Below are 14,960 nucleotides of genomic sequence, written 5' to 3'. Positions count from 1 at the left end.
GGCCCAAGCAACCTCCCTTGAGCCAGACAATTCCATATGCTGAATGTGCAGATTATTATAAAAATCTTACATGTTTCTTGAGCCACCTGCCAAATATTGTGTGACCTATTTCGAGGTCCTGAAGGAAAGGTGATATATAAATCTGACAAAATCCTCATCCTCATCATCGTAACATTTTATTCATAACTTCAAAATCTTTATCGTAGCTAGATGGTCCTGTTCAGTCCTTTAACAACAGCAACATCTTCATAAATATACTAATCTAATCTGTATTACTTTATTGTTATTTGCTCTGAACTTTATTAGTCATTTCTATAGAAAGATCTTTTTTATTCAATCATGTTGGGTTTAATGTCCTAATCATTTGGCACATGTAAGATTCCGCAAATGAAACAATAATTAGCTAAATGGCTCATACTAATTAGTGCTTTATTTTTATCAATCTGCCCTCCTTTGTTCATCATCTGCCTCCATATCACAAACATCCTAACATTGCAATCCTATTTATTTACTTAATAAATTTATAGTAGGTACCGTCATCTCACTCTCAGAATTCTGTATTTTCAAATAACTGAGCAAGATGTACCCTATCTTAATCTGGCACTCTTCAGAGGTATTGGATCAGAGCTCATATCCTCCCCATTCCCCACTAAATTGGGGGAGGCTAAAGTGCATGATTACAAATTTAATCTGGAAAATTTAAAAAGTATATGGTCCAGATATCAAAAATTTCTCCTATTTTTTTTTCTTTTCTGGATTTTACATTTCTTGTTTTCTTTGAAATTCAAAGCTTGTAACTCTTTTGAAAACTTAGTTAAAAATTGCCTCATAATGGATTTTGGAAGCTAATAGTGTTATGTTATATCCAACAAATGTGAAAATGCATTACAGAAAATCAGCACAAGGGGGCATATCAAAAGTATTTTGTTAGATTAGAGGAAGTAGAGTATCTTCATCATCACTCCAGTGTTGGATTTTATATTGTAAGCTAAAAGTGCTGCTCCTTAGAATTTAACTTAGAATATAGACCCACTATATTTACCCCAACTATATACAATATAGAATACCAAGCTGTCTTTATATTTGTACAAATAGCTTCATTTCCTTCTATGCACAAATCTAGCTAACAATGGGCCCTACTAGTATAGGTTGGACTGGTTCCCTCCCTGTTTCATTCCTTGCCAGTAGTCCAAGTAAAACCACAGATCCCATTTACCCTTTTGTAGGATCAAATTATTAAGAGACTCTTACTTTCTAGCCTGTTAGAATATCATTGGCTGACGCGCTCAGGGAATTTCTCTTTCCCCCTGCTTATGTGATCAGTTCTCAGAACAGGGACAGTAGTTCCAGAGTGACACCAAGTGCCAAAGGCACAAACAATTGTGAAGAACTCATCAGAACATTCTTGATAAAAGCTCCACATTTTGTCTGTATGGAAAGCTTTCCTCCCTCTGACATAATGTTATTATCCTCAGTAACACTGCTGGTATTGTACATTTTCTGAAGCAGCCCCTATTTTGCAGGAGAGGTAAAAGTGCAAGATCCCTAAATGATAGCAATTTCCAGCAGGCTAAGCTTAGAGTCTACCTACAAATGTGCAAAGCATCATTTCTAACATCAGCAACATTAAGACATGTGACCTGTGACTCCCAGAATTGCTGGGGGGGGGGGGAAATCTGGCTGTAGAACAGGGGTGAAATCGACTTATCTTCACTACCGGTTCGTAAATGTGAGCGCATTTGCCACCTCCGTGCATGCACAGGACCTTCCCTGCATGCACAGAGCATCAAAATGAGATATGATGTTGTCCAGGTGGGTGGGCGGAGCCTCCTACCACCACAGCTACCAGTTCACCTGAACCAGATAGAACCAGCTGAATTGCACACCTGTTTTAGAGGCTTTCTTTAGATTTTACCACCAGCAAATGTGATTAGAAAACCCCATCGGTTGTTACTGCCTTGGCTCACACAGCATCTGGCTAAGATATTCCTTTTCCTCTGGGAGACTTACCATCACGGTTTAATTGTGAAATTGGAAGTGCCCACGCTAGGTTTGGTGTGATGGTTTTTACACAGGTTGGTTTTCTTTTTCCTGTGCCATTTATGTTGTATGTCCACTTAATGCTTTTGTTAATTTTATGGGTATGTGGATGCCTTTGCTATTTACAGACATTATTGGGCAGATGGAGCATAATCATTTTGCCTTAAAGGGTAAAAAGCATTGTTTTAGCCCTCTTCTCCCTCATTAGGATACTGATGTCAAGTATTATTTGAACAGAACAACAGACAACCAAAGGTCTAAGTGGCAGTTGCGAAATGTAGGCTGAAACATCCTGTTCCACTTCTCAGAAAGATTCAAATCAATCTTACACTGCAGATTTTTATTCCAAGATGATGAAGAAGGCAAACTCTGGATCCAGCTTTTCCAGCATTACAGGATGTTTGGAGTAGCTTAGGAACACAATTTTACCAAAGCCAGTTACTCATACACATGCAAAGCTCATCTCGTATAGTTTTCCCAATTCCCCAGACATACATTTTATTCATGTTCTCACCCATTTATAAACAAAGGCTTCTCTGAACAAAACCCTGGAAAAATCAACCAGAACCTTGGTCTGCTTTTTAATCAAGAATTCTACAAAATCATTTCAGTTTTATCCAGTTTTGCTGCATGTTTATAAGATTATATCATAGGAGGAAGTGATTTCCACCCTGAACCAAATGTATGTATCTCCCTCCCCCACCGCAAGTATAAAATTAACAGTACACATAGAAATATAACTACTGTAGCTTGTTGAAGCCAAATGATGCACTAATGAGTTAACCATATCCAAAACTCATGTCTATACTAGATTTAATGAGTCATAGCTAGAAATAAAATGTTTTCATATTGTCAGTTTGTGTTGAATCTTTTTTCTGTAGCAGGAAAGTGAAAACAAATCTTTGAAGGTTATGTTCATTTCTAGAAGGGCAAATATGTTAATTTTGCTGTAGTGGTCTGAACTTCATGAACGTTTATATTGTGGCTGCCTTTGTATATATTTGTGTAAGATAGGTTGCTTGATATATACATACTGCACTCAATACAACAAATGAAACTTGCCCGTGTCTCTTAACACTTTACCAGCCCATTACCCAAACTCTACAAAATAGTTGCCTCAATTTCATTTATAACTAGTAGTTCAGAATTGCTTTGAGGTTTCTGTACTACTGTGGCCAATAATGCAGAAACTCCTGTTCTGCATTCACCTAAGAAATAAACAACAGAAAAGAATGTCTCTCCAGCAGAATTATGAAGTAGATGATTGTGGCTTGCAATTCTTGCATGTGGCTGAAACTTCTCCAGTCCTCAATTCTAGCCACAGCTTACATAGTTTGGGATAATCGGTTTTGTCAGTGCAGGTAATGCCGCATCAAGTCTACACAAGTCTGGCTCCTAAAATGAAGTACATAAGTGGCTGTGGGAGGGAGAGAAGATGGAGAAAGACCTGCTAAAGCTTAGTCACCCCATGTTAATTTAAAAGGAAGCCTTGGTACTTAGTGAGGAGTGAAACGACCAGTAGATCCAGTGCAGGAACTCAACTGAGCCAGAGGGATGGGCAGTGCCCAGCTTCAAAAAAATGAATGCACTGACAAACTTGGGATCATTTTAAACTGAGAATTTAAAAGTCCTTTCTACAGCCAGGCTCACAGTACTGGCACCTGAAATTGACTTACTTAAGCCACATAAGGAAAAGAGAATAGTTTTTTTTTAAAGGATAGAACTGTCTTCCAAAGAGATGTAGTTACTGAAAAATGGCATATAAGATTCCTTTATATTGTGAAATGAGATCTGGCAATGTATATCTCCAATTTAAGAATTTTGTAAAGTTCTAAAATATGTTTTTCTTGAACTTGATTTACTAGAAGCATTGCTGCTGTTATCAGTGCATTGAACTTTGTAACTAGATTGCTTTTTATGTATTTTAAAAATAGCTTTAATTTAGATCTTAAATATGAAGCTGCCTTTGCCTCAAAGATGGTGCTTAGACATCTGTTAAACAAATAATGTCACTACCATAATCTCATTTAAAGACCTTTCCAATCATGTCAGAAACAAAGTGATTGCTTTTTATTATATTTTATTTATTTATATCGGATCAACAATATTTCTAGGTATGCATATACATAAAGCTAACATTCTGCATGGGAGTGGTAATTCACAAACTGTACAGACAGGTGCAGCGCACATACCAGAGCTGAGGTCATTTATTAAATGGACCTGAGCTATTAAAAACAAAACACACATATTCATTTACAGCATGTTAAAAAAGAATTACAACTTTTTTTTGGCATAAGCTACATATTAAGAGGTCTTTTTTCCCCTCCAAAAAGAACATTTCAAGTATAGCAGAAATGGACAAAAATGCCCTTTATAAAAAATAAAATCCAAAAGCCATTTAGAAAAAAAAATGCAGCTGCAGCAGTACCTGGCTTGATGACCATCCTTTAGAGCAGGGGTGTCCAAACTGGCAACCTGCAGTCCTGCTGCATCACATACAGGCCACACCCACCCCAGCTCCGCAAATGGGAGAAACGTCACGAAACGGCAACGTAATACGGTGAGTTTGATACCTGTGCTTAAAAGGATATCACCAATGACACAGATAAAGGTCAGGAGAAAGACCTATGGATTATTAAAAGGTGTAAGTCTCAGTTCTCATCAGTCTCTGCCCGGTTGTTAGATGGACTGGGCTATAGGAGTTTTGAAGCAACATAACATATACTGCAATATGGGTTCCCCACTTACAAAAGTATCCTTAAGGGGTCTATCATTTAACACTCAGAAGGTGTTAAACTGCCCCCATCAGAGATCAGGTCCATAAAATAGTAATTTAATGGGTCACCGGCATCTAAAGTTATTGATGGTTTAAAACAATGTCCTATTAATCATTAGCCTTCTGGAACAAACTATTGTAGTACTTTAAAGGAATCTTTGTTTGTGCAAATGAATACAGAGTTCAGAAAATGCCATAGATTTATGTGCTTTCAGTACTGAGAGATGTAGTGGCATTAATTAAATTCATTAACTAATATGCATTAGAACAGAGTTGAATTTACCCAGTGGTTAAAAAGCAGTACAAATGGCTTTTTTCCATACATGATTGAATCCTATACAACACGTTGAGGTATTATAATTAATATATATAAACCACATTTTAGCTGTAACCCTATGTACACTTATCTGGGAATAAGATACAGGACAAACAGATTTATTTTTGATTCAATATAACTAGGCTTACATTGTTAAGCATAATTGCAGTACATATATTTATTTGAAAATGTATTTGTTCTTGGTTGGTTTGAAACATACTAAAGCCATAAACCATGGTTATAAATAATGTCTAAATTTATATACCATGCTAAGCCAATATCAGCAAACCAAGTTATGGCTTATTGTGATATGCAAACCAAGTGATGATTAGCTGTTACAAACAAACATGCATAGGCGTGCAACTAACAGTGGCTTTCATGGGTTAATAGCACTGAAATAGTACAGTTTATTGCTATTTACTCTCATAAGGCATTTTTTCAAGGCTGTTTATAACGAAGTGGTTTTATTTCGCCTCTCAGAAATGTGAATCAAGGCAATTTTTGGTCCTTCTTTGGCAACATCCCTGAGCAAGAAAAAGAAGATGGGAACCTGAAGTGTATGGTTTTGCAGCTTTACTTCTGAGCACAGAACTTTGCTGCCAAATATTTGTTCCTAGGCACCTTAGCTTGCACAACCTACCAAAACAACTCTTGTCTTTGTTCAGAGTATATATTATTTTACAACCTATTCCGGAAGTGACCATTTTAGTTTCTTCAGTTGGATAATCCCAAATACGCACTGCTGTCAGCTGGAGACTTATTGGTGGATGTTACTTGCTTTAAGAAGGGTTACATCATCACAGGTTGTTTATTGGTCTGAATAGATTGACCATACTGGAAACTTTACAGCTGAAACAAAACGTCATTAAAAAAATTTAATACCAAAAAAGCTAATACTAAAAGGTTGGCAAAAAAAATGAACATTACTTTTACCTCAGGAAAGCTTAATTATTGCCTTTAATCCATAATTAATTATACATATGAATCAATATGGATGGTTATGTGTGGATTTTCATTTATTTTGTACTACCCATTTGAAGAACAAAAAGGGATTCCTATTTCCATCCACTTTAATTTTTCCCCATTTCAAGGTCTACTTTAGAAAGTTTTATAAAACAGATCCTTTTAACATGACGAGAAAAAAAATACCATTGTGTAATAAAACAAACAATAATTAAAATTGTATGAACAGTTTGAGACAATCAAGATGGGATCTGCATTATGGCTGTACACTGAGGGTTTGGGGATAATCCTGCCACGGTGCTCACACCAAACCTCCAGGACATTTTTTCTTATAACTACAGTCCCTACAGCAGGCAGATTTGTGTAACTATTCACTTTTAAATACAAACTTTTCCCATAAGAATAGAGTTCCTCTTTAAATATTAAAATGTCTCAATAATATATACATAAATTAGCTAGTCCAATAAGAAAATATTCCATCCCTTCATAAATAGAGTCCTCAGTCTCTTGCATTCCCCCCTCCCCTCTTCTTTAGCCCTACCATAATCCACCCCACTGCCCCAGGGAGCCAGCCATGCTTCACACATGCCTCTTCATGTGCAGGGCCAGATGATCTGATCGAGAGAAGGCACGGTCGCATAGCTGGCATTGGAAAGGCCGGACACCTGTGTGCTTGCGGTAGTGGCGTGTCAGTTCATCTGACCGTGCAAATTTCCAGCCACAGCCTTCCCAGGTGCAATGATAAGGCTTCTCACCTGGGGAAACAGTGAAAAATAAAAGTTTAGCGAACTTTCCAACCTGGTGGAAAGACGTACAAAGCATCCTTTTTGCATTCACAGCACAAAATTTGTGGAGACTCATTAAATTCCCATTAGGAAAGGCTATCATTGTGAATTGAATTTATTGTCTCTAGATTGCACCATTCACCTTCCCGATCCTGCCTCCACCCACCTCTCACACCACCACCCCCAATGAGGAGAAAAGTGTAATTGTACAGCCAATCTGATAATCAGATAATTGTTAAAATACTCGGGCTACAGACTAACATACACTTTCCTGACTGCCCCACCCAAGGGGGGCTAAGCAAAAGTTACTTTTGAATAGAGTTCAAATCCACAAGTGGTCTCCTTAAAACTATTCGATGGGCTGAATAAAGCCATCGGTCCAGCTGCCATGTCCAAGAAACCCGAAAGTTAAGCAGGACAAGTAAAAGCAATACATTTGAAAGACGCTTAACTCTGGAGGTTAACCCTCATAACCCTGAGGCAGAGCCTATCTCTAGTCCCGAGCCTCTACAAATGTGTTCCTAACTTTTTTTGGGGGGGGGGAGGGAGGCCTCTCGTGCCCTTGCATTCTATCCCATTACAGGTGGGGTAACCCCCCCCCCCGAGGCTTGCTCCCCAATATCCACCACGCCAGAGAAGTCTTCTCCCTCTACCCAAGGCCCCTCCTGTTTTGACCCTGCCCGGCGCCCTTACCCGTGTGGGTCCGCATATGCGCCTTGAGGTGCGAGCTCTTAGTGTAGGTCTTCCCGCAGCCAGCGAATTCACAGTTGTGGGTGGCGGTGCGTTTGCGGGCCCAAGACCGCCGACCCCTTTTGGGCTTGCATTCCTCCGGGGGACCCATCGGGGCGTAGTAATCCAAGACGGGCGAGTTGGGCGGCGTGACGAGCAGCCCGGGCATGCCTTGGGCGCGCGGTTTCAAAGGCTCTCGAAAGACGCTGAAGTGTCCGTGGAACTGGGACTGCATATGACCGGCGAAGTTGGGCTGGAAGAGGTGGGCAGGCCGCGGGTAATGCTGGGGAGCCCCCATCTGGGCGCCCAGATCGCCGCCCATCTGGCACTGGGGCCCCGAGCCCATTTGCTCGCCGGGGAAGCCGGAGGACGCGTGCTGGAGCAGAGGCTGCATTAGGAGGGGCTTGTGGTCCAGGGCTCCGGCCGCCAGGCACTCGGACGGGCCGCTCAGCATGCAGGAGTGCCCGTCCATCGGCTCCTGTTTGACGCGCAGGTGCTCTAAGGGCAGCCCCCCGGGCAAGCCGGAGGGCGGGTGGGCCAAACCCGGGGCGCGCAGCTCCGTGTATTCCCGCCGCTGGAGCTCGCAGTGGCTGGGACCCACCGAGGGAGGGGGTTGCTGCATGTCCTGAGTGAAGAGCTCGGCTACGTAGCTGTGGCCAGGGCTGGGCAGGTAAGAGGCCGCGAACTTGTTAGGGGGCTGGTAGTTGGAACTATCGCTGTCATAGGTGGTGCCGCAGCTCTCCGGGGTTTCGGGCAGGGGGTAGTTAGGGTTGCCGCCGGGATGCGCGGGCCCCACCCCGCCATTGGGCTGCCCGTTGGTGGTGTGCGCCAGGATGAACTCCAGGTCGACGAAGTTACCTAGCTCGTCTGCTTCCCTCTTGATGGCGGTGGCGATTTCCACGGAAGGAAGAGCCAGCCTCTGCGGAGGGAAGAGCAGGAGTTACCGCGTGGAAGATCCCACCTTTAGCAACAGCACCCCCAAACTTGAAAAACCGGTTACGCGCCCTTCTCTCCGAGCAGCCCCAGCGTTGGCCTTCTACTTGCTTCCCCGGAGACCCAGGCTTCTCTGAATCCCGCGCCGTCCCGACCTCGGGATCGGAAGAAACTCCGAATCAGCTGTCCCTAGGCACCCTCCCCCGAGGAATGATGGAGGAGTAAATTAACCTGAACTTTTCAGTCCCGCCCTCTGCGCACCGCCACCGCGATCTTTTCTTGGCGCGAACCCCCCTCGCGCCGGGCGCGGAGCGATCGCCCCGGATTTGTCGGAGTATCAACAGATGCCCTGAGCCAAGCGCCCTTTGCCGAAATCCGTTTAATTCTGCCGCCAAGGGAACTTCGACCTGAATCCCGAGCCCAACCGAGGCGTTTACAAGAATACTCCTCTCTTGTTTGCTAAGGCACAACTCGAACCTATACATTTTTTCAGCGCTATTCTGTACAATCACGAAAAGACACTCGAAGGCAAAATGAGTTTTGCCTACAAAGATGTGCAAAGAATCCCCTTAAAAAATGAACGGGGGGGGGATCCGCAAAATTCGGACGCGCAGCTTAACTTGCTTTCCACTAAAACGAAACTGTTAAGCGAGCCCAATAATCTTTACTAACCGGTTTGTCCTTTCCGACGACGCTTAGCTATGTATGGAGTTGGGACCCTCAGATAAAGGATCCCGCCAATTATGACAACACACTTTTCTGGGACATCAAATCAGCCCGATCAGGAACTCCACCCTGCTTAGTCTCCGCACGTACTTTTGGACCAGGACCAGAATAAACTAATAAACGAGCCCACCTCGGATAATTGAGAATGGTGTTGCCAACACCCCCTCCCCCGCCCAGGGCAGGGGGTTATCGAAAAAAACTCCAAAACTTTCCCTTTATGAATCTAGCTAGCGTGGTCTCCTAAACTCTACCTTCCGTCAGCTTTTCAAGAACGCGGTCGAGAAACAATTTGGCTTGCTGCGGATCTGCGCGTCTCGTTCCAGTCCCCAGCCCAAGCGAAAAGAGCAAAAGGCGAGGGTAGAGAGCTACGCACATCTAGACCATGAAGGAGAGGCGGCAAGTGGGGAAGAGCCCCTGGGCAATTTGGAACAGAAAATTGCCGGGGAGGGGGGGAAAGCCTTTGCGTCCCTCTGTTCAAAATTGCCCGGCCGGTCCGAAGCTCCTTCAATTTTTTCAACGTTTGTAAGATCCTCCGTGCGTCTCCAGTTAAACGACACTCGCTCCCTTGAGTTGAGAGATCGCACGTCCTCGCTTCCCGAAGAACTCCCTCCGCCAATAGCTCCCGTACCATCTCGGGTCGCCTCTCTTCCAGCGGCACCAAGCCGGCAAAGGTGGAGATGGACGGCAAGACAGCTTCCTCCACTGCTACGCTCATCTTGCGCCGGTAGCTCGAGCTGGAAAGAGCTCGGTTACTGCCTTCGGTCCGGCAGCTCAGCTCCAGGCACTGATCGAGCGCTGAACTCTTTCCTAAAGCGGAAAAAAAAAACCCAAACTCAAAACTTTCTGTGCGAGTTCAGCCTGTGAAACAGCTGGACCTGCTGTAATTGGTCGAGGGTTTGATTAATATTCATGACAAGCCGCTTTGGATTTGATTTCGCAAGAAGCCACGCCCACTAGAAAAGGCTAGTTGAAAACATGATTGCTGCCAGGAGAGCAACAAGTGGAACGGCCCGGATGCAGAACCATCCTCAGAATGGTCCTCCAGAGTGCTGAAGTGTCAGTAATACAACTACTTCGCCGTGAACCTTTGAAAGCGGTAGCTTTCCCGTTGTGTTGTGAAGGCTGTTTGGCTCTACTGTCCCAGATCCCTGGCCTCCTTCCAGACTAGCAAAGCAGGGAGGACTGGAGGTGATGGAGTGAGCAGACCAATATTTCTGGAGGGCACTAGGTTGGGGAAGGCAGTCCTGTGGTGTCAGACCATTCATGGGAAGGTTCAGATTATATTTCCCATTCTATGAGGAAGCTACTCCAGGCTAAGTTACCTTACAGGACAGGATTTTTGCAAGGATGAAATAGGTATGTAGGAGTGGATCACGTGCTTTGGAGTACTGTAGCTGGGAGTTTTGGAGACACATAAGGGAAGCTATAGCTCTTTTTACAGAGTCACAGCGTGAATTCTGAACTTAGCTCAAGACACTCTCAAGTCAGTTTGCCCCCATGACTGCAGTCTGAGACTTGCAGATGACCAATTTATACTTGATTATTGATCAATCAATACTTGGATTAGCAATTATAGTACTTTCAAAACTTATGAGAGCAGATCACTCTATTATGTGGAGTGCCATCTCCACATTACAAGGAAATTTGCTTGGGGTCCTATTTCACTGCAATAAACTAAGATTTAGATACAGAACTATATAGTAGACGCCAGGGAGGGAAAAGATGAAATGGCCAGAAGCAAATATCTTGGTATTAAGAAGAAATGTCAAAGTAACGAAAACAACTGTTCTGCACTTTTTGCTATGTTTATGCAAAGCTGTCACGAGAATATAGTATATGGATTTTAAGGCAGGCATTGAAAGGAGAGATTGCACTGTGGGGTTGTTTTGGCTGAGTCTCTGAGTTAGGTTGCTCATCCCTTGTCATCTATGAAATGCAAGTTGGGAAACTTTGGTCCTGCAGTTGTTATTGAACAACAAAGTTCAGCATTCCTCTGCTGCTGACCAAATTGACTGAGGCTTCTGGGTATTAACATTCAGTCATACCTGAAGGGTAACTTCCCTGAAGTGCCATGTACATTGGTTATTATAATGATAATATTAATATTGATACCAGTTGCAATTTAGATCTACTGCGATCTAAACCAGTGTTTCTCACCATTGGCAGCTTTAAAAAAAAGTGAACTTCAACTGTCGTAATTCCTCACCCCCAGCTCAAGATGAGAAACACTTATCCAGAAGATATCTTGGCAGAGACTTTTCAAAGTACCGGTAGATACTTATATATTAACAAAACTGACCATGAAAAAAAAATCAACCATTTCATTAAAGGGATTTCCATTATTGAAATACTATTCAATCGTCCCACTATTTAAAGAAGTTTAAGCAAGAATTTACTTACCGTAACATATTGACTGCTTCTGTACGTTTTTAAAAAATAATCCTGTTTGATCCCATTTGTTTTGAGTATAGCACATCTTAGATTTTAAGAAAAAGATTATATTGACTGTTTTTTTTTTACACTTTCATGTTCAGGATGCATTAGGTGCTCCCTTGTGTATGATCACAACTGGTTAGGGTGGCAGAGGGAGTTGTAATCCAAAACATCCAGAAAGTCACTGATTGAGGAATTAAATAGTATAAATATAAAAATGAATATGAAATGTTCTGGGCATTATTATTATTTTCAGACATGTCAGGGAGTCATCACTAGGGAATTGAGTCTCAGGTGATACCATGACTTGGCCTGACGGTCTGATAATGCAGCCTTCAGGCCTTACTTTCAACTGAGCCAGGTTTTGATCCAAGGCCTCCTTGAGGCCACAGGCTTTAACCTCCTGTGTCTGCTGAACTCAGTGGAGGGGGTGCTTCACAGCTTCTGAAGAGAGAGGAGACTCTATGGCTTCTGGAAATATCAAAGCCTCCAAATGCAGCCCAAAAACTCTCACTGGCATTAGTCCACCAACCGAAGATTAAGTTTAGTTAGTTTAGTTTAGTTTAGTTTAGTTTAGTTTAATTTAGTTTAGTTTAGTTAGTTTATTGGTTTTGTATGCCGCCCACTCCTGAAGGACTCGGGGCGGCTTACAATAAAAAGGGAAGGGGGATAAATAAGACAAACAACAATTTAAAATACAACAACATTCACAATTAAAGTGGGGCTGGAGACTTCAGCAGCTCAAGGCCTGCCGGAACAGCCAGGACTTAGTAGCTTTACGGAAGGCCGGGAGGGTGGTAAGGGTCCAGATCTCAACGCGGAGGTCATTCCAGTGGGCCGGAGCTGCAACAGAGAAGGCCCTCCCCCGGGGGGGTCGCCAGCCGGCATTGGCTGGCAGATGGAATCCGGAGAAGGCCAAGTCTATGCGATCGAATCGGTCTTTGGAAGGTAATTGGCAGGAGGCGGTCTCTCAGGTAACCAGGTCCGATGCCATGCAGGGCTTTATAAGTAACGACTAGCACCTTGAAGCGTGTCTGGAGACCAATGGGCAGCCAGTGCAGCTTGCGGAGAATAAGTGTAACGTGGGTGTACCTAGGTGCACCCACAATTGCTTGCGCGGCTGCATTCTGAACTAACTGAAGCCTTCGAACACACTTCAAGGGCAGCCCCATGTAGAGCGCGTTACAGTAATCCAGTCTTGAGGTGACGAGGGTGTGAGTGACTATCCGAAGGGCCTCCCGGTCCAGGTAGGGTCGCAATTGGTGCACCAGGCCACAGCCGACAAGTGATGTTCTAACGTCAGCTGTGGATCCAGAAGGACTCCCAAATTGCGAACCCTCTCTGAGGGGCGTATGATTTCACCCCCCAGGCTAAGGGATGGAATAGCTGGACCATTTTTGGGAAGGAGCATCAATAGCTACTCGGTCTTTTCGGGATTGAGTGCAAGTTTGTTCGTTCCCATCCAGACCCTTAACAGCCTCCAGGCACTGGCACATCACTTCTACTGCTTCACTGAGTTGGCACGGGGCGGACAGATACAGTTGCGTGTCGTCCGCATATTGATGGTATTTAATCCCGTGCCGTCGTATGATCTCACCCAGGGGCTTCATGTAGATGTTAAATAGGTGGAGGGACAGGATCGAACCCTGCGGCACCCCATAGTTGAGGGGCCTAGGGGTCGACCTCTGCCCTCCGACCAACACCGACTGCGACCTGTCCGAGAGGTAGGAGGAGAACCACCGTAGGATGGTGCCTCCCACTCCCACCTCCCGTAACCGTCGCAGAAGGATGCTATGGTCGATGGTATCGAAGGCCGCTGAGAGGTCAAGGAGCACTAGGATAGAGGAGTGACCCCTATCCCTGGCTCGCCAGAGATCATCGATCAGTGCGACCAAAGCAATTTCTGTGCTGTAACCAGGCCTGAAACTGGACTTAAAGGAATCCAGATAATCGGTTTCATCCAAGGACCGCCAGAGTTGAAAGGCCACCACTTTCTCAACAACCTTCCCTACAAAGGGGAGGTTGGAGACTGGACGATAGTTACTTAAAATGGCTGGGTCCAGAGGGGGCTTCTTCAGGAGGGGTCTCACCACCGCATCCTTTAGAAGGAGCGGGAAGGATCCCTCCCGGAGAGAGGTGTTAACTATCCTCTGGATCCAGCCACGTGTCACCTCCCTGCTGGTCGAGACCAGCCAGGAGGGGCACGGGTCCAGTATACAAGTGGAGGCACTCACCACTCCCATGGCCTTGTCCACTTCCTCAGGAGTGACAAGTTGAAACTCGCTCCATAAAATCCACTCAAGACCTTCCCCCGGTACCTCGGCTGGTACCATGCAATTGGAGTCCAGATCTGTCCGAATCTGAGCGACTTTATCCGTTAGAAACTGAACAAATTCCTCAGCTCTACCTTGTAAAGGGTCGCCCCTTTCAGGAGGGTGCGGGTTATTCTGAACAAGGTGGCTGGCGCGATTCAGCGGATGCAATAAGAGTGGCAAAATGTGCACATTTCGCCACCCGTATTGCCACGAGATGGGTCCTGATAAAGGCTCTCATCAGTGCTCGGTCTGATTCAGAGTTACTGGCCCTCCAGCGGCGCTCTAGGCGTCTCTGCCATTCTCTGTCGCTCCTTCCATAAACAGAATGCACCACACATACACAGACCATGGCGGCCTAGGAGTTGTATTAAATGGGCGCTGTCCGAGTTGGTGTTCCAGGGGCAGTGATGGTTAGCAAAACGGACTCAATCCATGTAATCTACATGGATCTCTGTTAGTGATATTTGCACAGAACAGTCTAATCTGAAGGGCCAATGCAGGCTAGCATTGCAGCATTTCTTTCTTAGTAACAGACACAACACAATCAATTGGTGTGGTTGTGCTAATCTCTCAGGACCTCACCATAACATAAAGTTATACACATCAGATTTTACCTTAACTAGCAGCTATATTCTATTTCTTTTTCTGCAGCTATCCAATGACAATTTCACTTCATTTGTAACCTGTATTTTTGAGGGTGCAGGGTAGTTTGTAGAACTGTTTGTGACTACTGGCAGTGTTGACTTTGAGCAAAGGTACACAACTGAATTGCAATATTAACTGCTCTATTAAAATTGGAGAACGGAATTAATAAGAAATCTTATTATTAATGTAACTTGCCCTTTAGGGTTAGTGAACCTTTTCCTGGTTCTGAAGATTCAGGGTAGCTCCCTCAAACAGAGTAAATATTAGAAAGTTTGGACTGCAGTAAAGTATTGGAGGAG

The 14,960-nt window shown here is 44.1% G+C and overlaps 1 protein-coding gene across 1 annotated transcript; it reads right to left on the bottom strand.

The window, feature by feature from the left end:
- Positions 1–5,648: 5,648 nt before the first annotated feature.
- KLF18 (Kruppel like factor 18) lies at positions 5,649–10,069 on the bottom strand. The gene is made up of 4 exons (XM_032219055.1): positions 9,897–10,069; positions 7,574–8,528; positions 6,685–6,850; positions 5,649–5,981 (listed from the first exon to the last, which is right to left on the bottom strand). The coding sequence occupies exons 1-4, from the start codon at positions 9,981–9,983 to the stop codon at positions 5,930–5,932; spliced, it is 1,260 nt and encodes a 419-aa protein (XP_032074946.1). The 5' UTR covers positions 9,984–10,069; the 3' UTR covers positions 5,649–5,929.
- Positions 10,070–14,960: the final 4,891 nt, after the last annotated feature.

Source organism: Thamnophis elegans, chromosome 5 (genome assembly GCF_009769535.1).
Source record: "Thamnophis elegans isolate rThaEle1 chromosome 5, rThaEle1.pri, whole genome shotgun sequence".
In the NCBI taxonomy this organism is placed as follows: Eukaryota; Metazoa; Chordata; class Lepidosauria; order Squamata; family Colubridae; genus Thamnophis; species Thamnophis elegans.
The sequence above is the reverse complement of the archived record's forward strand: the minus strand, read 5'-3'. Positions and strand labels throughout refer to the sequence as shown.